This window comes from Chelonia mydas, chromosome 14, assembly GCF_015237465.2.
Source record: "Chelonia mydas isolate rCheMyd1 chromosome 14, rCheMyd1.pri.v2, whole genome shotgun sequence".
NCBI classification, from domain to species: Eukaryota; Metazoa; Chordata; order Testudines; family Cheloniidae; genus Chelonia; species Chelonia mydas.
Genome location: NC_051254.2, coordinates 38,538,327 through 38,563,314, shown reverse-complemented (window position 1 = coordinate 38,563,314; position 24,988 = coordinate 38,538,327). Strand labels below are relative to the sequence as shown.

Here is a 24,988-nt window from a genome sequence, read left to right as displayed (position 1 = left end):
CCCAGGGCAGAGCCCCCAGTCTGGCCAGGACCCCCCTTCCTAGATCCCAGCCTCTCAGTTCCCAGGGAAGGCACTGCTTGGAGGGCAGAGAAGAGAGACCTTCCCCCCACCTTCCTCCAAGGAGTGGTGCCTCCTGGTTATAAACTGGCTGCAGGGGAGGAGGCCAAAGAGGAGCAGGGGGATGTGTGAGCAAGAGGGGGAACAGGGATGTGTGGGGGCAGAAGGGGGGTGAAGGAGGATGCAGGGGACAGGATGGGATAGGGGCAGGGAGGATGGGGCAATGCAGGGGAGTCAGGTTGCAGGGAGAGAATTATGGGACTGAAGGGAACCAGGATGGAATAGATGGAAACTCTGAGGCGGGGATACTGCAAGGGAAAGGGAGGATGTGAGGAGGGGAGGCTGGAGGGAGAAGGTGAGAGCAAGAAGAAGCTGGCTGGGGAGGGGAGAACGAGGGAGAAGGGAGAGGGGTGGGGAAAGATAGAAGAGTAGCTCCCCCGCCCCATGGGTTAGGAGATGGGGAGGAGCTGCCCCACCCAGCAGCCAGAGGGGAACTTTATTCTTTGAACTAGTCAAGCAAGCATAGGGAGGTGAGAGGGATCTAACCCCTCAGGGCTCAGAAGCCACAAGGCAAATACCCACAGGCAACCCCTGTCCCTCCTGGGCACAAACCCTGCTCCCAACCTATTATTTGATTTAAAAGTAAAAAAAAAAAGCACAGCCATGATCTCCGGGGGTCTGGCTTCTGAGTGTTTGGGGTCTGCCCAAGGCCCTGGTCTGATTTCCTTTCAGGATTCAGATCTCAACCACACCGGAGTCAGACCGGAGTCACTGCTGGCTCTGGCCAGGTGTGAGTGTGGATGGGCCAATGAGATCAAAGAATCCTAGAAGATTAGGGATGGAGGAGACCTCAAGAGGTCATCCAGTCCAATCCCCTGCTCAAAGCAGGACCAACCCCAAATAAATTATCCCAGCCAGGGCTTGGTCAAGCTGGGCCTTAAAAACCTCTAATGATGGAGATTCCACCACCTCCCTAGGTAACCCATTCCCGTGCTTCACCGCCCTCCTAATGAAATAGTGTTTCCTAATATCCAACCTAGACCTTCCCCATTGCAACTTGAGACCCTTGCTCCTTGTTCTGTCATCTACCACCACGAAGAACAGCCGAGCTCCATCCTCTTTGGAACCCCCCTTCAGGTAGTTGAAGGGTTGAAGGCTCCTATCAAATCCCCCCCACCCACTCTTCTCTTCTGCAGATTAAATGAGCCCAGTTTCCTCAGCCTCTCCTCGTAAGTCATGTGCCCCAACCCCCTAATCATTTTCGTTGCCCTCCGCTGGACTCTCTCCAATTTGTCCACATCCTTTCTGTAGTGGAGGGACCAAAACAGGACGCAATACTCCAGATGTGGTCTCACCACTGCCAAATAGAGGGGAATAATCACGTCCCTTGGTCTGCTGGGCATGCTCCTACTAATACAGCCCAGTATGCCGTTGGCCTTCTTGGCAACATTGTTGACTCATACCCAGCTTCTCGTCCACTGTAATCCCCAGGTCCTTTTCTGCAGAACTGCCACTTAGCCTGTCGGTCCCCAACCTGTAGCAGTGCATGGGATTCTTCCATCCTAAGTCCAGGACTCTGTCCTTGTCCTTGGTGAACCTCATCAGATTTCTTTTGGCCCAATCCTCCAATCTGTCTAGGTCACTCTGGACCCTATCCTCCATCATTAGAGGTGGTGCTGAGAGGGGCTCACTATGTCAGCGAGTCCCCGAGCTGCTGCCCTCCGTGACACAGCCTGGTTCAACCCCCTGTTAGCAGTGTCAATGGCTGAGCTGCCTGACGAGAGCAAAGGCTCAAATCAACGGGGCAGTCACCCGTCCTCCCAGGGAGAGGGAAGATGATAGAAAAGGGAGAGAGAGACTGGAGTGGGCAGCAGGAGCAAGAAGTGCAGAGGGAGATTCCCAGCTCCCAGCCCTGCCTGGGTCCGCTCCCTGCATCCCCGGGGCCCACAGACTCTCCTGGGAACAAGGCGAGGAGCTGAGAGAAGACAAGCCAGTTGCTGACTCTGCTGAACACTGCACAACTTAGGGAGAAGGGGGAGATCTAGGGGGGGTTACACTACAATGTCGAGGGAATCCTTCAAAGTGGCTCCTTTGATTCTTGCACTTGGCTCAGAGAGACTGTTACTGTTACGTAAAGATCCTAACGGGAATGGGGATGTGACATGAACTCCAGCCCCTTCTGTAACCTCCCCCATTGCCCCTCTCGCCCCCACAGGCTGAGGAATCAGGTCCACGTGTCTCTCCAGATCATCCCGTCTTCCAGGAGACGGGGAAGGGAAAAGGCTGTGATGGAGCCAGCTCAGGTAGGGGATATTCAAGGAGCTGCTGGCCGGGGGGTGGGAGAGGCAGGGAGGAAACTGGGTGTGACAAACCTGCTGATTTTCTGAGTAGGTCCATTGGTGGCAGGGAAGGAGGCGACATTCCCATATTTGTCAAACAGGACACAACCCCCTTGTCCATGGCTGGGAACATTTTCCAGACTCCCAGGGCTGGAGCCTGACCCCACTGGCCAGAGGCTGCTATGAAATATGAAGGGAAGCTGTTGGGATTCCTGTCCCTGCCCCTGGCTCAGAGCTCTGCTTCCCGTCTCAGCCTGTGGCTGGCAGGCGTGTGGGAAAAGAGAAGACCCTGCCCTGCTCCGTGTGCTGAGGGGGACAAGGAGCTCTTACCTTCTCCCCACCCCCTGAAGCCTCCTGGCTGCTCTGAGCAGGGTGGGGGTGGGATTCTGCTACTCTGGCCCTCCCACAGCTTCACTTTTTTTCCCCTTTCCCATGACTAGTGGGATTGTGGCTGGGGCAGCAGGTGCTGAGTGGGGGACTCTTGTTGTTTCAGATGCCGGTGACCTTCGAGGAGGTGGCTGTGTATTTCACCCAGGGGCAGGGGGCTCTGCTGGACCCCGCTCAGAGAGCCCTCTACAGGGACGTCATGCAGGAGAATTACGAGACGGTGACCTCGCTGGGTAAGGGATTCCCGTCCCCTTGGTTATTAGAAGCTGTGGGGGGTCTGCGTGTCTGAATCTGGTCAGGTTCTTCCCTGGTCAGTTAGATCAGAGCTGAATGGGTTCCATAATGCACAGCTGCCATGTGAAAGAGCCTTGCATCTCCATGCTCTCTCCAGTGGGACGTAGGTGTCAAAACCCCATGGACAAGTTAAACCATCCCCACCCCTCCAGCTTTCAAAGGGGCAGAATTCATTCATTGTCCTGTCTGTATTGATTCCCAGTCACACACACAATCCTTATTTACTTCTCTTCTTGGGAATTGCTCCAGTCATGGGAAGGGCTCTGGGCTCTGCAGGTTTAGAAATAAGCAGAGGTTTAACTCCAGAGCTATGTGTGAGTCAGCAAGTCCCCCAGAGTGCACAGTTCCTGGGAACTCCTGACGAGGGCGTAACAATTCCCTTCACATCCCCAGACATCTGCCTCTCCCAGTGACCAAGTTCCCAACCCCTTGGGTTCCACGTAGCTCCAGAAGAGCACGGGGACAGGTTCCACTCACAGAATGTCCTCTGTGACAAATTTCAGAGTGGTAGCCATGTTAGTCTGTATCAGCAAAAAGAACGAGGAGTACGTGTGACACCTTAGAGACTAACAAATTTATCTGAGCATAAGCTTTCATGGGCTAAAGCCCACTTCATCAGATGCATGGAGTGGAAAATACAGTCGGCAGATAGATAAATACAGAGAACATGAAAAAATGGGGGTTGCCATACCAACTCTAACAAGACTATCGATTAAGGTGGGCTATTATCAGCAGGAGAAAAAAACTTTTGTAGTGATAATCAGGATGGCCCATTTCAAACAGTTGACAAGAAGGTGTGAGTAACAGTAGGGGGAAGATTAGCATGGGGAAATAGTTTTTAGTTTGTGTAATGACTCATCCACTCCCAGTCTTTATTCAAGCCTAATATAATGGTGTCCAGTTTGCAAATTAATTCAAGTTCTGCAGTTTCTCTTTGGAGTCTGTTCTTGAAGTTTTTTTGTTGAATAATTGCGACTCTTAGGTCTGTAATTGAGTGTCCAGGAAGGTTGAAGTGTTCTCCGACTGTTTTTTGCATGTTATAATTCTTGACGTCTGATTTGTATCCATTTATTCTTTTACGTAGAGACTGTCTGGTTTGGCCAATGTCCATGGCAGAGGGGCATTGCTGGCGCATGATGACATATATCACATTGGTAGATGTGCAGGTGAACGAGCCTCTGATAGTGTGGCTGATGTGATTAGGTCCTATGATGGTGTCCCTTGAATAGATGTGTAGACAGAGTTGGCAGCGGGCTTTGTTGCAAGGATAGGTTCCTGGGTTTGTGTTTTTGTTGTGTGGTGTGTGGTTGCTGGTGAGTATTTGCTTCAGGTTGGGGGGCTGTCTGTAAACGAGGACTGACCTGTCTCCCAAGATCAGTGAGAGTGAGGGATCGTCCTTCAGGATAGGTTGTAGATCCTTGATGATGTGCTGGAGATGTTTTAGTTGAGGGCTGAAGGTGATGGCTAGTGACGTTCTGTTACTTTCTTTGTTGGGCCTGTCCTGTAATAGGTGACTTCTGGGTACTCTTCTGGCTCTGTCAATCTGTTTCTTCACTTCAGCAGGTGGGTATTGTAGTTTTAAGAATGCTTGAGAGAGATCTTGTAGGTATTTGTCTCTGTCTGAGGGGTTGGAGCAAATACGGTTGCATCTTAGAGTTTGGCTGTAGACAATGGATTGTGTGGTGTGGTCTGGGTGAAAGCTGGAGGCATGTAGGTAGGAATAGATGTCAATAGGTTTCCGGTATAGGGTGGTGTTTATGTGACCATCGCTTATTAGCACTGTAATGTCCAGGAAGTGGATCTCTTGTGTGGACTGGTCCAGGCTGAGGTTGATGGTGGGAAGGAAATTGTTGAAATCATGGTGGAATTTCTCAAGGGCTTCTTTTCCATGGGTCCAGATGATGAAGATGTCATCAATATAGGACAAGTAGAGTAGGGATGTTAGGGGATGAGAGCTGAGGAAGTGTTGTTCTAAGTCAGCCATAAAGATGTTGGCATACTGTGGGGCCATGCGGGTACCCATAGCAGTGCTGCTGACTTGAAGGTATACATTGTCCCCAAATGTGAAATAGTTGTGGGTGAGGACAAAGTGGCAGAGTTCAGCCACCAGGTTTGCTGTGACATTATCGGGGATACTGTTCCTGACGGCTTGTAGTCCATCTTCGTGTGGAATGTTGGTGTAAAGAGCTTCTACATCCATAGTGGCCAGGATGGTGTTTTCTGGAAGATCACCAATGGATTGTAGTTTCCTCAGGAAGTTAGTGATGTCTCGAAGATAGCTAGGATAGCTACTGGAGTGTAGGGCCTGAGGAGAGAGTCTACATAGCCAGATAATCCTGCTGTCAGGGTGCCAATGCCTGAGATGATGGGGCGTCCAAGATTTCCAGGTTTATGGATCTTGGGTAGCAGATAGAATACCCCTGGTCGGGGCTCTAGGAGTGTTTCTGTGTAGATTTGTTCTTGTGCTTTTTCATGGAGTTTCTTGAGCAGATGGTGTAGTTTCTTTTGGTAAGCCTCAGTGGGATCAGAGGGTAATGACCTGTAGAATGTGGTGTTAGAGAGTTGTCTAGCAGACTCTTGTTCATATTCCAACCTATTCATGATGACAACAGCACCTTCTTCGTCAGCCTTTTTGATTATGATGTGAGAGTTGTTTCTGAGGCTGTGGATGGCATTGTGTTCTGCACGGTTGAGGTTACGGGGCAAGTGATGCTGCTTTTCAACAATTTCAGCCCGTGCATGTCGGCGGTAGCACTCTCTGTAGAAGTCCAGTCTGTTGTTTCGACCTTCAAGGGGAGTCCACACAGAATCCTTCTTTTTGTAGTGTTGGTAGCAAGGTTTCTGTGGGTTAGTATGCTGTTCAGAGGTGTGTTTGAAATATTCCTTGAGTCGGAGATGTTGAAAGTAGGATTCTAGGTCATGACAGAACTGTATCATGTTCATGGGGGTGGAGGGGCAGAAGGAGAGGCCCCGAGATAGGACAGATTCTTCTGCTGGGCTAAGAGTATAGCTGGATAGATTAACAATATTGTTGGGTGGGTTAAGGGAACCACTGTTGTGGCCCCTTGTGGCATGTAGTAGTTTAGAGAGTTTAGTGTCCTTTTTCCTTTGTAGAGAAGCAAAGTGTGTGTTGTAAATGGCTTGTCTAGTTTTTGTAAAGTCCAGCCACGAGGAAGTTTGTGTGGAAGGTTGGTTTTTTATGACAGTCTCCAGTTTTGAGAGCTCATTCTTAATCTTTCCCTGTTTGCTGTAGAGGATGTTGATCAGGTGATTTCACAGTTTCTTTGAGAGCGTGTGGCACAATCTGTCAGCATAATCTGTGTGATATGTAGATTGTAATGGATTTTTTACCTTCAGACCTTTTGGTATGATGTCCACCTGTTTGCATTTGGAAAGGAAGATGGTGTCTGTCTGTATCTGTACAAGTTTTTTCATGAATTTGATGGATTTCCATTTCATACTGGTAAATGCACTGCCTTGCCTTGCTTATGGTTCAATAAATTTGTTTGTCTCTAAGGTGCCGCAGGTACTCCTCGTTCTTTTCTCTGTGACAAATACTCTCTCAATCCTCCATGCACCCTGATCTGGTCTGATTTCACCCCCTGCGCAGGGTTTCCCATTCCCAAACCTGACCTGATCGCCCTGATGGAACAAGGGGAAGAGCCATGGATGCCTGATCTCCAGGCCTGCGAGGAAAGAGAGATCCCGAGAGGCCCCCGCACAGGTGAGGACTAACACAGAAACCATCCGGGGAATGAAGGAAAAGGTTGAGAATCCCAAAAATGTAGTGTGAGTGAGTTCCCTCAGTTCTTCCTCATCTCACGCAGGGCAGGGCTGTAGTCAGCAGATATGTCTCATGGCTTTCCACCCAGCCCGTTAGCTGCAGAAGTTTTCTTCCCAACTTTCCTTCCCTGTGAAAGTTTGGGTGGAATGTGGAGGAAGAATCCAATTACTCACTCTTTGTGTTTGGTTTTCCCTCAGTGCTATTCCTCTTTCTCCCCAGCACAATGACTCCTGTCTAGATTGTCTTTCTCCCATCAGGTGATGAGAGAGTGAGTGAGAAGGATGAAGGGAATCAAGATCAGAAAGTTCCTGAGGAAGTGGAACCACAGGGGACCTTTGTGGGAAGAGCTGAAGGGAGTTTTTCCCAGTGCGTGGAACAGGGAGAAGCCTGTGGAAATTGGCAGAGGTCAGAGAGGCTGCTGGGAAACCACCCAAGGGAGAAAGTGGATGAATCTATTAACTGTGGGGGAGGAGACAAGGATCCCACAGCCCAGCAGACAAATCCCAAGAAAGAGAAACCCTGCCACTGCCCCAGATGTGGAAAAGGATTCATTCTGATATCACAGTTTGATACAAATCAGAAAATCCATACTGGAGAGAAATCCCTTCAATGCTTTGACCATGGGGAAAGCTTCAATAACCACTCAGACCTTAATAACCATGGGAGAAGCCACATGGAAGAGAAACCCTATCAATGCCCTGAGTGCAGGAACTGTTTAAATTGGAAGTCAGCACTGATTACACATCAGGCAATCCACACAGGAGACAGAGTCCATAAGTGCTTAGAGTGTGGAAGAAGCTTCATACAGAGGTCAGGCCTTCTTAAACATCAGGCAGTCCACACAAGAGAGAGATCCCGTAAGTGCTTGGACTGTCAGAAAAGTTTCAGAAACAGATCAGCCCTTCTTAAACATCAGGCAATCCACACAGGAGAGAAACCCCATAAGTGCTTAGACTGTGGGAAAAGTTTCATATGGAGGTCAGACCTTGTTAAACATCAGGTAATCCACACAGGAGAGAGATCCCATGAGTGCTTAGACTGTGGGAAAAGTTTCATACGTAGGTCAGACCTTGTTAAACATCAGGCGATTTATACAGGAGAGAGACCGCACAAGTGCTTAGACTGTGGAAAATGTTTCATACGGAGGTCAGACCTTGCTAAACATCAGGCAATCCACACAGGAGAGAGACCCCATAAGTGCTTAGACTGTGGGAAGAGTTTCATACAGAGGTCAGACCTTGTTAAACATCAGGCAATCCACACAGGAGAGAGACCCCATAAGTGCTTAGACTGTGGGAAAAGTTTCATACAGAGGTCAGACCTTGTTAAACATCAGGCAATCCACACAGGAGAGAGACCCCATAAGTGCTTAGACTGTGGGAAACGTTTCATACAGAAGTCGGATCTTGTTAAACATCAGGCAGTCCACACGGGAGAGAGACCCCATAAGTGCTTAGACTGTGGAAAAAGTTTCATATGGAGGTCAGACCTTGTTAAACATCAGGCATTCCACACAGGACAGAGATCCCATAAGTGCTTAGAGTGTGGGAAAAGTTTCCTACGGAAATCAGACCTAGTTAAACATCAGGCAATCCACACAGGAGAGAGATGCCACAAATGCTTAGAATGTGGAACAAGTTTCACACAGCGATCACATCTTATAATACATCAGAGGATCCACACAGGAGAAAAACCCCATAAGTGCTTGGACTGTGGGAAAAGTTTCACAAACAGATCAGCCTTTGTTTTACATCAGAGAATCCACACAGGAGAGAGACCACATAAATGCTTGGACTGTGGGAAAGGTTTCAAACAGAGATCACACCTCATTAAACATGGGAGAATCCACACAGGATCTAAACTTCGGTGACACATGGTCTGAAAGTGTTAACTTGCAGAATAATTGACCGAGATTCTACTTTTAGCGCTGTGTTAGAAATGTGTGTAAATGGTAATTAGGGCCATTCCACATTAGATAAGCTAGAGCTTAGAAATGTAAACTTGTATGGTTAAAGAACTGGGAGAAGATAGTAATTGTAGTAGTCTATGTTTATTTGCGTCTTGTTAGAATATACTGTAACAAAGTCACCAAAAGTTTTCTGTCTACGACTGTATTTTGTTAAATCTGAGATGAATAGGAAATATTAACATATAGATAAATCTTGGGTGTAATAATATCATTGTCTATATGTCTCTGTAAAGTTTGTGGTAAAATTGTCTATGAATTGCTTTATGAATAATTACCTTATGTTAATCCATGTAATTAATTTTCACTGAGATTTAGGTAAGAGAAGGTAACTTCAAAATCCTATTGTTCACCCAAGGGCTGTGTGCTGTCAAAAGGCTGCAAAAATCTGAATATGGGATATGATCTGGGACATGATCCTTTTATCTCAGTTGTGCTTAAGCTTTATTTGGGCTGAGTTTGAGTTATAAGACGGAGATCTCCAGTCCCAGCTGGACCGCCCTGATGTCGAACATTTGGACATTGGACTATACCTGATTAAATGATTCTGAAACAGACTCTTTGCAATTCTAATACACCATCTCTACAGTGAAACTGACCTAAAGACTCTATTCATCTCTGCATGATCTTTTAACCCATACACTCTCTTTTCTTGTTGTAAGAAATCTTAGTTTAGTTAATAAGAACCGGCTGTAAGTGTTTATTTCAGTCAGAACTAAATAATTCATTAACTTGCTGGGTAATGTATCTGATCCTTTGGGATTGGTAGAAAGTTTTATATGATGAAGAAGATTCTCAGTAATCCCCGTCATGTTTAACTGCGCTGTCTGGGAGGAAGCCGAAGGTTGGCTTGCTTCAAGAGAACTGTGCTTTGGCCTCTGTGTAGCCAATAAGGTATTGCAGAAGCTGTTTTTTGGTGGCTTGGTGAATCTAAGTATTGGAGTAGCCACCAGTTTTGAGGATTGTCAGCCCATTCTTTGCAATTTGTCCTAATTGAGCAATCTCAGTGTGCCCCTCACCTCCCGGGACCCTGGTCACAACTTCACAAATGCCTTACCTGTGGGGAAGGTTTCATTCAGTGACCGCACCTCATTAAACATCAGAGAATCCACAAAGGTTTGAGAGACCCTAGGAACAGGCTGACTGCAGCAAAAGATTCAATACAAGCTCACACATCAGTGATCCACACAGTAGGCCCAGCTCAAAGATCAGTGATCCACACAACAGAGAGACCTTGAATGTGGTGGAAGCTTCATTTGCTGCTCCAGTGGTATCAAGCATCAGGAAATTTGCCCAGGGAAGTAACGTCTTAGATGTTCTCACTTTGGAAAATGCTGCAAGTGGAGCTAACTCCATGTTGGACATCATAACAACATAAGAATGGCCATAGTGGGTCAGACCAAAGGTCCATCTAGCCCAGTATCCTGTCTGCCAACAGTGGCCAGTGCCAGGTGCCCCAGAGGGAATGAACGGAACAGGTAATCGTCAAGTGATCCATCCCCTGTCGCTCATTCCCAGCTTCTGAGAAACAGAGGCTACAGACACCATCCCTGCCCGTCCTGGCTAATAGCCATTGATGGAAATATCCTCCATGAATTTATCTAGTTCTTATTTGAACCTTGTTATAGTCTTGTCATTCAAAACATCCTCTGGCAAGGAGTTCCACAGGTTGACTGTGCATCATGTGAAGAAATACTTCCTTTTATTTGTTTTAAACCTGCTGCCTATTATTTTATTTGGTGACCCCTAGTTCTTGTGTTATGAGAAGTAGTAAACAACACTTCCTTATCTGTTTTCTCCACACCAGTCATGATTTTCTAGATCTCAATCAAATTTCCCCTTAGCCATCTCTTTTCCAAGCTGCAAAATCCCAGTCTTATTAATCTCTCCTCATACGGAAGCTGTTCCATACCCCTAATCATTTTTGTTGCCCTTTTCTGAACCTTGTCCAATTCCAATCTATCTTTTTTTGAGACGGGGCGACCACATCTGCCTGCAGTATTCAAGATGTGGGCGTAACATGGATTTATATAGAGGCAACATGATATTTTCTGTCCTATTATCTATCCTTTTCTTAATTATTCCCAGCATTCTGTTTGCTTTTTTGACTGCCGCTGCACATTGAGTGGATGTTTTCAGAGAACTATCCACAATGACTGTGAGATCTCTTTCTTGAGTGGTAACAGCTAATTTAGACCCCCTCATTTTATATGTATAGTAGGGATTATGTTTTCCAATGTGCATTACTTTGCATTTATCAACATTAAATTTCATCTGCCATTTTGTTGCCCAGTCACCCAGTTTTGAGAGATCCTTTTGTAGCTCTTCGCAGTCTGCCTGGGTCTTAACTATCTTTAGTAATTTTGCATCATCTGCAAATTTTGCTCCATCACTGATTACCCTTTTTTCCAGATCATTTATGAATATGTTGACTAGGACTGGTCCCAGAACAGACCCCTGGGGGACACCGCTATTTACCTCTCTCTATTCCGAAAATTGACCATTTATACCTACTCTTTGTTTCCTATCTTTTAACCAGTTACCAATCCACGAGAGAACCTTCCCTCTTATCCCGTGGCAGCTTAGTTTGCTTAAGAGCCTTTGGTGAGGGACCTTGTCAAAGGCTTTCTGAAAATCTAAGTACACTATATCCACTGGATCCCTTTTGTCCACACGCTTGTTGACCCCCTCAAAGAATTCTAGTATATTGGTGAGGCATGATTTCCGTTTCCTAAAACCATGTTGACTCTTCTTCTATATGTCTGACAATATTGTTCTTTATTATAGTTTCAACCAGTTTGCCCAGTACTGAAGTCAGGTTTACAAGCCTGTAATTGCCGGGATCACCTCTGGAGCCCTTTTTAAAAATTGGCATCACATTAGCTATCCTCCAGTCATCTGGTACAGAAGCTAATTTAAATGATAGGTTGCAGACTACAGTTAGTAGTTCTGCAATTTCACATTTGAGTTCCTTCAGAACTCTTGGGTGAATCCATCTGGTCCTGGTGACTTATTGCTGTTTAATTTATCAATTTGTTCCAAAATCTCCTCTAATGATACCTCAATCTGGGACAGTTCCTCAGGTCTGTCACCTAAAAAGAATGGCTCAGGTTTGGGAATCTCCCTCACATCCTCAGCCGTGAAGACTGATGCAAAGAATTCATTTAGTTTCTCTGCAATGTCCTTATCGTCCTTGAGTGCTTCTTTAGCACCTCGATTGTCCAGTGACCCCACTGGTTGTTTAGCAGGCTTTCTGTTTCTGATGTATTTAAAAAATGTTTTGCTATTACTTTTTGAGTCTTTGGGTAACTATTCCTCAAATTCTTTTTTGGTCTGCCTCATGTATTTTTACACTTCATTTGCCAGTGTTTATGTTGCTTTCTATTTTCCTCACTAGGATTTAACTTCCACGTTTTAAAGGATGCCTTTTTGCCTCTCACTGCTTCTTTTACTTTGTTGTTTAGCCACGGTGGCTCTTGTTTGGTTCTCTTTTTATGTTTTTTAATTTGGGGTATACATTTAAGTTGAGCTTCTACTATGGTGTCTTTAAAAAGTTTCCGTGCACCTTGCAGAGATTTCACTTTTGGCACTGTACCCGTTAATTTCTGTTTAACTAATCTCCTCATTTTTTTGTCGTTACCCTTTCTGAAATTAAATGCTACAGTGTTGGGTGGCTGTTGTATTTTTCCTGCCACAGGGATATTAAATTTAATTATATAATGGTTACTATTACCAAGTGGTCCAGCTACATTCACCTCTTGGACCAGATCTTGTGCTCCACTTAGGACTAAATCAAGAATTGCCTCTCCTCTGGTGGGTTCCAGGACCAGCTGCTCCAAGAAGCAGTCATTTAAGGTGTCAAGAAACTTGATCTCTGCATCCCGTCTTGAGGTGACATTGTACCTAGTCAATATGGGGATAATTGAAATCTCCATCAGAGACTCCTCCCCACAGCAGGGAAATTCTCTCAGGACGCTGACCAGGCCATAATGACAAACCCATTTCCTCATTCCCACACATATCAGGGGCATTTGGCTCCCAAGGATCCAGCTGCCCATCACTGGGGTGTGGATCCAGCAGCAGCTGAGCATCAGCTGGTCAGTGACCCTCTGGCTCTGCCTGGTCTAAGCAAACCCCAGGCAGAGGAGGAGGAGCCCCCATCAGCCCCTCCTCCCTGCTGCAGCCCTGGCTGCTGAGTTGATGGGCCACAGGTGGGGGAAGGGAGAGAGAGAAACTCCTTCAGAAGCTCCCTCTGCCTGGCTGAAGTTTCTCCTCCCCCCCCCCCGCCGCCACCCGTTCCCTCCCAGCCGGGATCCCCCTGCCATGGCGATGAGGAGAAGGACACTTGGGCCAGGCCCCACCTTCACTCCACCCCCCATCTTCCACCAGCCACTGGTCTGGGCTCCCCCACTTACCTGGAACTGTTCCCTGCAGGGGGAGTGTCCCTGGGTGCTGTTTATTCCTCTCCCTGAATCCCCCAGGGCGCTGGATTCTGGGGGTTGAAATATTGAGGGACCAGGGTGATGGGTTATGGGGACGACACCAGGGATTTAATGGATGGGGCTGGGGAGCTGGGACTATTGAATGTTTGGGGATCATGGGATAAGAGGAGAGGGAGAGCACAGGGGTAGAGCGGTGCTGCCTCTCCTCACTCTCCTCCTCCACCCTTTCTCTCTGGCCCTTCTGCAGTCAGCCAGCACCACTGAGAGGGGCTGATTCCCACAGGGCCTTTTGTGGGAGGCCTGGAGATCCCATGTCTGCCTATGCAGCATCAGCCTCTGAAGGTTCTCTGGTATGTGGTTGAGATTAGCTAGCCCTTCTCTTTAACAGTCCACCAGTTTTTTCTGGTGTAAACTGTGTGACGCTGACAGACCAGGTGCCAGCTCATGCCAGAACCCTAGGCCAATTCATAGAATCATAGGACTGGAAGGGACCTCGAGAGGTCATCACATCCAGTCCCCTGCACTCATAGCAGGACCAGCACCATCCAGAATATCCCTGACAGGTGCTTGTCTAACCTGCTCTTAAAAATCTCCAATGATGGAGATTCCACAATCTCCCTAGGCAATTTATTCCAGTGCCTAACCACCCTGATAGGAATTTTTTCCTAATGTCCAACCTAAACCTCTCTTGCTGAAATTTAAGTCCATTGCTTCTTGTCCTATCATCAGAGGTTAAGGAGAATAATTTTTCGCCCTCCTCCTTACAGCAACCTTTTAGGTACTTGAAAACGGTTATCTTGTCCCCTCTCAGTCTTCTCTTTTCCAGACTAAACAAACCCAGTTCTTTCAATCTTCCCTTGGAGGTTGTGTTTTCGGGACTTTTAATCATTTTTGTTGCTCTTCTCTGGACTTTCTCCAAATCCTTCCTGAAATGTGGCACCAGAACTGGACACAATACTCCAGTTGAGGCCTAATCAGCGTAGTGTAGAGTGGAAGAATTACTTCTCATGTCCTGCTTACAAGACTCCTACTAATACATCCCAGAAGGATGTTTGCTTTTTTTGCAACAGCGTTACACTGTTGACTCATATTTAACTTGTGGTCCACTATGACCCCTAGATCCCTTTCCGCACTACTCCTTCCTGGGCAGTCATTTCCCATTTTGTATGTGTGCGTCTGATTGTTCCTTCCTAAATGGAGTACTTTGCATTTGTCCTTATTGAATTTCATCCTAATTACCTCAGACCATTTCTCCAGTTTGTCCAGATCATTTTGAATTTTCATCCTATCCTCCAAAGGTCTTGCAACCCCACCCAGCTTCGTATCATCCGCAAACCTTATAAGTGTACTCTCTATGCCATGATCTAAATTGTTGATGAAGACATTGAAAAGAACTGGACACAGAACTGATCCCCGCGGAACACCACTCGTTATGCCCTTCCAGCATGACCATTGATAACTACTCTCTGGGAGGTTTCAGAGTAACAGCCGTGTTAGTCTGTATTCGCAAAAAGAAAAGGAGGACTTGTGGCACCTTAGAGACTAACCAATTTATTTGAGTATAAGCTTTCGTGAGCTACAGCTCACTTCATCGGATGCATACTGTGGAAAGTACAGAAGATCTTTTTATACACACAAACCATGAAAAAATGGGTGTTTTGTAGTGGTAAACACCCATTTTTTCATGGTTTGTGTGTATAAAAAGATCTGTACTTTCCACAGTATGCATCCGATGAAGTGAGCTGTAGCTCACGAAAGCTCATGCTCAGATAAATTGGTTAGTCTCTAAGGTGCCACAAGTACTCCTTTTCTTTTTACTCTCTGGGAATGGTTATCCAATCAGTTGTTCGCCCACCTTATAGTAGCTGTATCATTTCTGTATTAGGGTAGATCAAAGTTATTGTTAAATGTACCCGAGTGTATTTGATGTTTAAACTTCATGACAATTAATGGAATGTTACTAGCATTGTTTTCACTTATCTATATCCTGTTATAATGTAGTAGTGAACATTTCCAATCTGTATACCCTGTAACTAAATAACCCATCAAACGAGGAAGAAGCCTTGTGGAATGCAAATGAAGAACTTTAACAGAAATGTGCTATTTCAAAGCAAGTGGGCATTGTGCGTGAGGATTGGAGATCAAAGACTCAAAATGCATTCCTTACTCTCCATTATCAAAGGAAAAGCTCACGTGGGTAGTGACCCTGTCAGCCTGTTTTCTGTGAGAGGAAGCCGTAAGTATGGATTCAGAGAAAGCTTGTTCATCTCCGAGCTGTCTGCACTCTTACAGGGATATTTACCTGATACAAAGTGGAGATCCCTAGGAACAATCTGGATACCCTGAAAAGACTTTTGGGAAACTGGCAGTTTATTACATCACTGCCACCCTTTGGAATTACACACTGTGATTCAACTGTGCCTATATTTAACCTGCTCTAACCTCTCCATAACTCTCACTTCCTTTTCTTAGCTAATGAACCTTTAGTTAATTTACTATAGAATTGGCTACCTGCATTGTCTTTCGTATAAGATCTAGGATACCAATTGCTCTGGGGTAAGTGACTGGTCTCTTGGGACTGGGAGTGACATGTTGGGATGTGATTTTTGGTGTAAGTGACCTTTCATCACAAAGTCCAGTTTGGCTGGCTGGCAAGACAGACTGGAGAGTCTAAGGGGACTGTCTGTGAGTCTAGGGTAAGGCTGGGATAATGATCCAGGAGTTCACATTTATCACTGGCTTGGTGAAATCTAATTACAGAACAAACCAGCTTGGGTTGTCTGCCTGGTTTTCTGCCAGTCTGCCCGGAGATCAGCACTCACAGTTGTGAGCTGCGCCAGACAGCGTGACAAACCAACCTGCAACACCTTAACTATTCTGATCACCCCCCATTACAAGAGTGAGCATTAGTCCCTGAGTTCCCCCTTTGGGGCCGGTTGTCTAATTCCCAGATATTCTCACATTACTCCAGGCCCTGCTGAAAAGCATTGAGTGTTTGTACATTTTCTCCTTTATGGGCCAGAATTAAACAGATGCTAAAAAAGGTGGGAACTGGGACAGAAAAATGTGGTTGTGACATTCTATACCTTGGGGGAGCATCCTGTAACCCCTGTATTCCTCATTTATTCATCATTAGTGATATTGCATGTAAAGCAGGCCATGTGAGATATCAGGGGAAAGGCTATGATCTGCTGAAAGTCACTGTTCTATCTAAATATATATACCATGAATGCAGGTGAAGTTGTGAGAATTGTGTTGTATGCTTGTCAGCAATACATGCTGTAAATCTGGGAAGCGCCCAGATGCTAGCTCTCCAGAGATAATGACATGAGAAGTAACCAATACCCCAGTGGGTGCTAAATAGATATGACCAGCCGTTGTCCAGCAAAGGAGTTACAATTCAATGACTCACCTGCATAAGGCCACAGGAGGGGTATTGCTCAACCATGTCTGGGCCAGCAACGCCCACCAGACATGCATGTCCATGTCCATGTGCATCCCCAAATCCGCACAGGGAAGAAACCTCTGAGATGTTCTCAGTGTGGAAAATGCTCCAAGTGGAGCTAACACCGTGTGGGACATCAGAGACCCCGTCTCACAGCCGGGAAATTCTCTCAGGGCCCTGACTAGGGCTGGCCATGTTGACGAACCCTTTTCCTCATTCCCGCCCACATCAGGGGCATTTGGCTCTCAGGGATCCAGAAGCCCATTGCTGGGGTGAAGACTCAGCAGCAGCCGAGCAGCAGCTGGTCAGTGACCCTCTGGCTCTGCCTAGTCTAAGCAAACCCCCGGCAGAGGAGGAGAAGCCTCAATCAGCCCCTCCTCCCTACTGCAGCCCTAGCTACTGAGCTGATGGGCCACAGGTGGGGGAAGCGAGAGAGAGAAACTCCTCCAGCTGCTCCCTCTGCCTGGCTGAAGTTCCCCCCCTCTCCTTTCCCCTCCCAGCCGGGATCCCCCTGCCATGGCGATGAGGAGAAGGACACTTGGGCCAGGCCCCACCTTCACTCTAGACAGCTGTCCCCACCCCCCATCTTCCACCAGCCCCTGGGCTGGGCTCCCCCACTTACCTGGAGCTGTTCCTTGCAGGGGGAGTGTCCCTGGGGGCTGGTACCTCCTCCCCTCCCTGAATCCCCCAGGGTGCTGGGCTCTGGGGGATCAAACGTTCACTGACCAGGGCTTTAGGTTCTGGGGAGGACGCTGGGGATTGAATGGCTGGGGCTGGTGGAGCTGGGAAGCTGGGTGCTGGGGTATCAAGTGTTTGGGGATCATGGGATAAGAGGTGAGGGAGAGCACAGGGGTAGAGAGGTACTGTCTCTCCTCACTCACCCCCTCGGCCCCCTTCCCCCTGCCCCCTCTGCATTCAGACAGCTCCACTTAGAGGGGCTGATTGCCACAGGGCCTATTTTGGGAGGCCTGGCGATCCCACCTCTGCCTCCGCAGCATCAGTCTCCGAGCGCCTGTCTATGGTAGGAATCGTGGTCGGGTTTAGCCGGCGCATCTCTGTGACCCTGCACTGGGTGTCTGAGTATAAATGCACCGTGAGCATCTTATGTGTAAGGCTAAGAGATTATCCTGGATGTTTTTAATAAAATCAGGGATGGGTCACAGGCAATAAAGCTAAATTTGCAGAAGCCTGTGACCTGTCTGTGACATATACTAATGATATCCATGACAAAATAGGGAGGGAGAAGGCTCCAGCACCCATGGCTGCTGTGGCTCTGGAGTCCCATGGTATCTGGGCAGCTGTGAGGGTCTGGTAGAGAGCTGCAGAGGCCCCATGGCTGAGAGCCTCAGAGGCCCCCAACACCACTCATGACAGCTAGGAACTGCAGGACCCCTATGGCATGCAACAGCTCAGCGCTCTGGTGGGCAGCTCTTGGCTGCAACAGTTGGCAGGGGGACCCTGCACCTCCTTCCTGCCATGGTTTGAAGCCACCGAGGTCTCTGGAAGTCACAGATTCCATGACTTCTGTGAGCTCCATAGCAAAATTGTAGCCTTACTTATGTGTTCTGACCCTCTCTCATTAGCACAGTGATTGCGAGTCCCTGACTTCCCCCTTTGGGCCCGGATTGTCTCGTTCTCAGATAGTTTCACGTTTTTCCAGGCCATGCTGAAAAGCATTTACTGTTTGTACATTTTTCCCTTTATGGGCCAGCATTAACTAGATGCTAAATAAATGGGGAGCAGGGACAGTAGAATGTGGTGTTTGCGCTTCTGTGCTATTTCAGGTCAATGCAATGAGTCTGCGGGATTCCCTCGTTCCCCCCTCACTGTCATCCTCCACTCTTGACACTGTAACATCTGTCCAAGCGATGGAGAGATTTATCCCATCCCTGTTCTACCGCTCCACCTCCCAAGATGTAACTTACCACTGGGTCCCTGGTTCTCCATGCTAAAGAATCACAGTTTTGATGTCTAGGATCCTAAGTCAGACTCCGGAGGGCTGGAGAAGAAAGTGTCATAGACCTCGGAGTGGGTGGGGAAATCCCAATGAACCTCAAAGCACAGTTTGACCTTTCAGATCTCAGAGCCCTGTTTCCACCTATTGGTAAAATTGCTTCCCGGCTTTATCTAGGCTTAGTACAGATCATTTGTAGATGGGAAAGTTTCTCTTTCTTCTTCTTTTATTATAATGATGCTAAAACTTTTGCAACTAATACAACCGAATAATGAAGTGAGAAATGAAACCGGTTTGGCCACTTCAGAAGAAAATGGGTGTTTATTTTCCTGATATTTTGAGTCTTGAAGGATTCTCTGAGATTTCTCTTTACGAATGTGAAAGGTTTTTATAGCCCACCCTGGACTGTGGGTTTTTCTCTTTTCGTGAAGGCTGTTAGGTCACATACTTTGATATTAATTTAGTTTGACAGGATGTAGCTCAGATTTATTGAGGGCTTCACGAGACACATGATCATTTGACAGAATAGTCCTTTTTTAGATTTTATTTTATTTCAAGCTTTATCTAATTCTTTGTCACGAGATTCTTTTGTGTGGTTTGTACAAAGAAAGTGATCAGTATCTCTCAGCAGGAACACTGATGGTGCAAACTAGATCCACACTCCGAGAGGCAGAGACTGAAATGGAAATGAAGTTACTGCCTGATCCATGCAGTAACTAGACTAGTCTAAGCAACTAGACTTGACCTGTGTCATGTGAAGCTGGACCTGAAATCTAAAGGCCCAAGAGAAATGATGGGAGGAGCGGGCAGCATCTCCCTATTGCTAAGATGCTGAGGTTGGGCACAGGCAAGAAGGGAGCCGGGGATGTTAGGAGACCTGGGCAGTTTGAAGCCAGGCCGATCCCCATCACTGAGGCCAGACGGAGATGAGGAACCTGACAGCCCAGCTGGTCACACCCTCCCCATGTCCCGCCGTGTCCTGTGTTAGCATGACAGAGAGTTTCTTTGCCCCACTTGCCCATCACTGCATCCCTCTTGTGACTAACCCCTGCTCCCCATGTTCACCACTGCGTAGGGTTTGGATATGTTGTGTACAAAGTGTGCCTGGTGAGGGATCATTGGAAAACTCAAGATCTGCTGAATATTGTGCCATTGAAATGCATGTAACACCAGTGCATGTAGAATGGTGAGATTTTAATGTATGTTTGTTTCTAGGGTGACCATCTTCCAGGTGTCCCAAAAGAGGACACTGATTGGGGGTGGGAGCTAGTGGAAGGGGGGTGTTGAGTTAGGGGTGCTGGAGGGGGTGAGGTGGGGGTACTCATGAGGTGAAGGCACTGTTGGCTGCTGTCTTAGTGAAAGGGGGCTGGCAACAGCTTTCAGTCAGCGCCGACCTGCAGACCCCTCCCCTGGGTTGGGAGCCTGGGCCTGGCTGGGGGGGGATCCTGTAGCAATCAATCAGCTGCAGATGCAGGAGAATAGACGAATTAGCTGTGGATACAAGTGAATGGACTAATCGGGAAGCTGACAAATCAGGGCTGTTTCTGAGCTGCAGTGCTTCTGCTCTGCAAGACCACCCCCCTCCCCCCATCCCCCTGGACATTTGCTGTTATGGGAAAACCCCGCTCAGCAGGCTCAAAGGAGAGGATCTGTCCAGAAAAACCCAGACATATGGCAATGCTTTTTGTTACTGAAATATGTCATAGTTCTGGGGATTGTCCCACTCAAACTCCTCAGAGACGACAAAGGACCTACGTTGGTGTTAGAAAACTCTTATCTGGCTATCCATTACCAACGGGAAGAAGGGGGTAAACAAAGAAACAAAGAAATTTATAATTCATAAGAATGTAAGAACGGCCATACTGGGTCAGACCAAAGGTCCAACAAGCCCAGTATCCTGTTCTCTGACAGTGGCCAATGACAGGTGTCCCAAAGGGAATGAACAGACAGGTTATCATCAAGTGATCCATGCCCTGTCACCCAATCCCAGTTTCTGGCAAACACAGGCTAGGGACACCATTCCTGCCCATCCTGGCTAATAGCCATTGATGGACCTATCCTCCATGAATCTATCTAGCTCCCTTTTGAATCCCATTATAGTATTGACCTTCACAATACCCTCTGGTAAGGAATTCCAGAGGTTGACAGTGTGTTGCGTGCAAAAATACTTTCTTGTGTTTGTTTTAAACCTGCTACCTATTAATTTCATTTGGTGGCCTCATGTTTTTGTATTATGAGAAGGAGTAAATAACACTTCCTTATTTACTTTCTCTACACCACTCATGATTTTATAGACCTCCATCATATCTCCCCTTAGTCGCCTCTTTTCCAAGCTGAAAAGTCCCAGTCTTATTAATCTCTCCTCATACAAAACCGTTCCATACCCCTAATGGTTTTTGTTGCCCTTTTCTGAACCTTTTCCAATTCCAATATATCTTTTTTGAGATGGGACGACCACATCTGCACTCAGTATTCAAGGTGTGGGCGTACCATGGGTTTATAAAGTGGCAATATGGTATTTTATCTATCCCTTTCTTGATGATTCCCAACATTCTGTTGGCTTTTTTCACTGCCGCAGCACACTGAGTGGATGTTTTCAGAGAACTCTCCACAATGACTCCCAGATCTCTTTCTTGAGTGGTAACAGCTAATTTAGACCCCATCATTGTATATGTACGGTTAGGATTATGTTTTCCAATGTTCATTACTTTGCATTTATCAACATTAAATTTCATCTGCCATTTTGTTGCCCAGTCACCCAGTTTTGTGAGATCCTTTTGTAGCTCTTCGCAGTCTGCCTGGGACTGAACTATCTTGAGTAGTTTTGTAACATAGGCAAATTTTGCCACCTCACTGTTTACCCCTATTTCCAGATCGTTTATGAATATGTTAAATAGGACTGGTCCCAGAACAAATCCCTAGGGAACACCACTATTTACCTCTCTCCATTCTGAAAACTGACTATTTATACCTACCCTTTGTTTCCTATCTTTTAACCAGTTACCAATCCATGAGAGAACATTCCCTCTTATCCCATGACTCCTTATTTTGCTTAAGAGCCTTTAGTGAGGGACCTTGTCAAAGGCTTTCTGAAAATCTAAATATGCTATATCCACTGGATCTCCTTTGTCCGCATGCTTGTTGACCCCCACAAAGAATTCTAGTAGTTTGGTGAGGCATGATTTCCTATACAAAAACCATGTTGACTATTTCCCAACAAATTATGTTAATCTATGTGTCTGAAAATTTTGTTCTTTACGATAGTTTCAACCAGTTTGCCCAGAACTGAAGTGAGGCTTACTGATCTGTAGTTGCCAGGGTTACCTCTGGAGCCCTTTTTAAAAATTGGCATCTCATTAGCTATCCTCCAGTCATTTGGTACAGAAGCTGATTTAAATGATAGGTTACAGATGACAGTTAGTAGTCCTCCAACTTCACATTTGAGTTCCTTCAGAACTCTTGGGTGAATACCATCAGGTCCTGGTGACTTATTACTGTTTAGTTGATCAATTTGTTCCAAAATCTCCTCTAATGACACCTCAATTTGGGATAGTTCCTCAGTTCTATCTGGGGGAGGGATAGCTCAGTGGTTTGAGCATTGGCCTGCTAAACCCAGGGTTCTGAGTTCAATCCTTGAGGGGCCACTTAGGGATTTGGGGCAAAAATTGGGGATTGGTCCTGCTTTGAGCAGGGGGTTGGACTAGATGCTCTCCTGAGGTCCCTTCCAACCCTGATATTCTATGATTCTATGATCTGTCACCCAAAAAGAATGGACTGGGAATCTCCCTCACCTCCTCAACCACGAAGACCGATGCAAAGAATTCATTTAGTTTTGCCACAATGGACTTGTCATCTTTGAGTGCTCCTTTAGCATCTCGATAGTCCAGTGGCCCCACTGGTTATTTAGCAGGCTTTCTGCTTCTGATATGTTTATTACTTTTGGAGTCTTTGGATAGCTGTTCTTCAATTTTTTTTTTTTTTTTGGTCTTTCTCATTATATTTTTACACTTCATTTGCCAGAGTTTATGCTCTCTTCTATTTTCCTCATTAGGATTTATCTTCCACTTTTGAAAGGATGCCTTTTTGCCTTTCACTGCTTCTGGAAGGAGAGCAGCAGCAGCGCTGAGGCAGAGGGAAGCTGGAGCAGTGTGGAGCTGGGTGCAGTGAGCAGCTGGGGAGGGCGAGGGGGGACCCTGGGCAGTGTGGGATGACATCATGTTTTCCTTTCCCATTTTTTCCTTAATTTTTATTACCCACTATTTAATAAATTGTATTTGTTCTGAACTCTATACAATCAGGTAAGTGTCTGGAGTGAAGAGAGCACCCCAGACTGGGGATACGACACCCTAGCCTCTGGTCTGAGTGATCGCAACAAGATTGGGGGTGAAGGTCCCTCAGGAATCCTGGGCCCAGCCTTGTTGGCGTTTCAGGGACTAGCGTGGAAGGGGAGTCCTCGAGGTCAGGCAGGCCTCGGGTAAAGGGAGTGGGAGCCAGGACTCAGATCCTTCTGCTATTTGATTCCACTGGGGAGGTGTATAAGCCAATAAAGTTCCCCACAATACCAGGAGTGTTCCCCCCGCCCCCCTTACCTCTGTGCCTATTTATTGGTTTCTGGTAAAGTTAATTAGGATTATAGGAGGAAGTGTCAGAGCGGCCACCAGCGAAAGTTGCTGGCCACACTGTGAGGCCACCAAATTTGGTCGTGAGAACCCCTGAGCTAGATGCTCATGATGGGCCCCGTCTGACCTTAGAGCCTGTGAGTCGAACAGATGCCAGACAGAGAGAGGCCAAGCGCAGGTATGTAGTTTATCGCTAGGACCCAGGAGGAGCTGGGTGGGAGCGATCGCTGAAGTCCCTCATTCCCCCGGCCGCAGGAAGTGACTCGCGGCCGCTGCGGGGACTCCGGCTCCCAGGCTCCCGGCGAGATCCCCGAGCCCCGGCGGCTGGTGCTGGGAGCCCGGAGCCCGGGCTGCAGCCGGGAGAGGGGAACCTCCAGCCGGGCCCTGCCCGCTGCTCCCCGGGAGCCTCTCCCAGGGCAGAGCCCCCAGCCCGGCCAGGGCCCCTTCCCGGCCCGGCCCCTGCCCCGGGGGGCCCCGATCGGAGGGAAGGTGAGAGACCCTCCCATCCCCCCCTTGGAGCGAGCCCCCCACCGTCACATCTGGGCTACAGGGAGAGGAGAAAAAAGAGGTGCAAGGGGGTGGGGGCCGGAGGCGGGTGCTGGGGATGCAGGGGGCAGGCTGGGATGGGGGCAGGGATGCACTGAAGGGAAGATGGGGCGATGCAGGGAGATTGTGGGGCTGATGGCTGGAATTGGGGAAGATGTGAGTGGGGGGCACTGCGAGGGAAAGGGGGGGATGTGGGGAGGCTAGCGGAGGACGGGGGGGAGATGCCAAGGCAGCTTCTCTGCCCCGTGGGACACGAGGTGGGAGGGGCGGAGAGAAGCTCTTCTCCTGGAACTGGTCAAACCAGCTTTGGGAGCGATCAGGGGACTAACCCCTCAGGGCGCAGAAGCTACAAGGAAAAAACCCAGCCCCCCTACCCCGCCCCCACACCCACCCACCCGGCTCTCAGTCTGTTATTGTCAGACACCCCTGTGGTGGTGGGGTCTGTGTGCCCTGAATGGTGGGGGCTGCCCAGGGCCCTGGTCTGATTTCCCTGTAGGGTTCAGATCTCAGCCACACCAGAGTCAGACCGGAGTCACTGCTGGCTCCGGTAGGGGGGTGCGCGGATGGGCCAATGGGATCAGCCTCTTCCTGCCTGTCCCTGGGGGCTGCCGGGGGAGTCCAGGGCAGCTCAACCTTCAGGTGATGCCACCAGAGGGCTCCAGCTATTGCTAAGGGAGAGGGATTTACACTGCAATGGGGGGAAATCTCCCAAAGTGCCCCTTTTGGTTCTTCCCTTTTTTTAGCATTTGGCTCAGAGATGCTGTTACTAGGAGGGTCTGAAGAGTCTGGGGGGAATCGGGGTGTGACATGGACAGAACCCCCTTTTGTAACCTCCCTCTCGCCCCGACAGTCTGAGGAATGAGGTTCACGTTTCACTAAAGATCGGCCAGTCTTCCAGGGGACAGAGAAGGGAAATGGCTGTGTTGGAGCCAGCTCAGGTAGGGGATTTTCAGAGAGCTGGTGGGCGGGGGAGGGAGGAGACAGGGTTTGATAAACCTACTGATTTACTAAATAGGCCCATTGTGGCAGGGAAAGAGGAAGGGGACATTCCCCCATTTCTCAGGCAGGATATAACCACCTTGGCAGGGCTAGGAACCTTTTCCAGGCTCCCAGTGCTGGAGCCTGACCCCACTTGCCCGGGGCTGCTGTGAAATA

At 47.8% G+C, this 24,988-nt stretch overlaps 3 protein-coding genes across 19 annotated transcripts in view; 2 read left to right on the top strand and 1 right to left on the bottom strand.

Annotated features, from left to right (window-relative positions):
- LOC114022341 (zinc finger protein OZF) overlaps positions 1 to 24,988 on the bottom strand; it is a 793,526-nt gene that overhangs the window by 453,600 nt on the left and 314,938 nt on the right. The gene's annotated exons all lie outside the window — the stretch shown is intronic.
- Positions 1 to 24,988, top strand: part of LOC119567587 (zinc finger protein OZF-like) — a 52,438-nt gene that overhangs the window by 5,923 nt on the left and 21,527 nt on the right. For 3 of the 11 annotated variants that reach the window (XM_043528114.1, XM_043528112.1, XM_043528113.1), the window contains exons 2-5: positions 2,273 to 2,360; positions 2,890 to 3,016; positions 6,688 to 6,801; positions 7,119 to 9,558. In XM_043528114.1, coding sequence (XP_043384049.1) covers positions 2,346 to 2,360; positions 2,890 to 3,016; positions 6,688 to 6,801; positions 7,119 to 8,731 — 1,869 coding nt within the window. In that variant the 5' untranslated portion in view covers positions 2,273 to 2,345 and the 3' untranslated portion in view covers positions 8,732 to 9,558. Of the gene's footprint in view, positions 1 to 1,690; positions 2,361 to 2,889; positions 3,017 to 6,687; positions 6,802 to 7,118; positions 9,559 to 24,988 lie in introns of those variants that run through there. The other 8 variants (XM_043528111.1, XM_043528117.1, XM_043528116.1 and 5 more) reach the window with 8 other exon arrangements.
- The window catches only part of LOC102933342 (zinc finger protein 665-like), a 33,596-nt gene continuing 31,895 nt past the window's right edge, over positions 23,288 to 24,988 (top strand). The window contains exons 1-2 of one of the 2 annotated variants that reach the window (XM_043528107.1): positions 23,288 to 23,465; positions 24,684 to 24,771. In XM_043528107.1, coding sequence (XP_043384042.1) covers positions 24,748 to 24,771 — 24 coding nt within the window. In that variant the 5' untranslated portion in view covers positions 23,288 to 23,465; positions 24,684 to 24,747. Of the gene's footprint in view, positions 23,466 to 23,514; positions 23,777 to 24,588; positions 24,772 to 24,988 lie in introns of those variants that run through there. The other variant, XM_043528106.1, reaches the window with a different exon arrangement.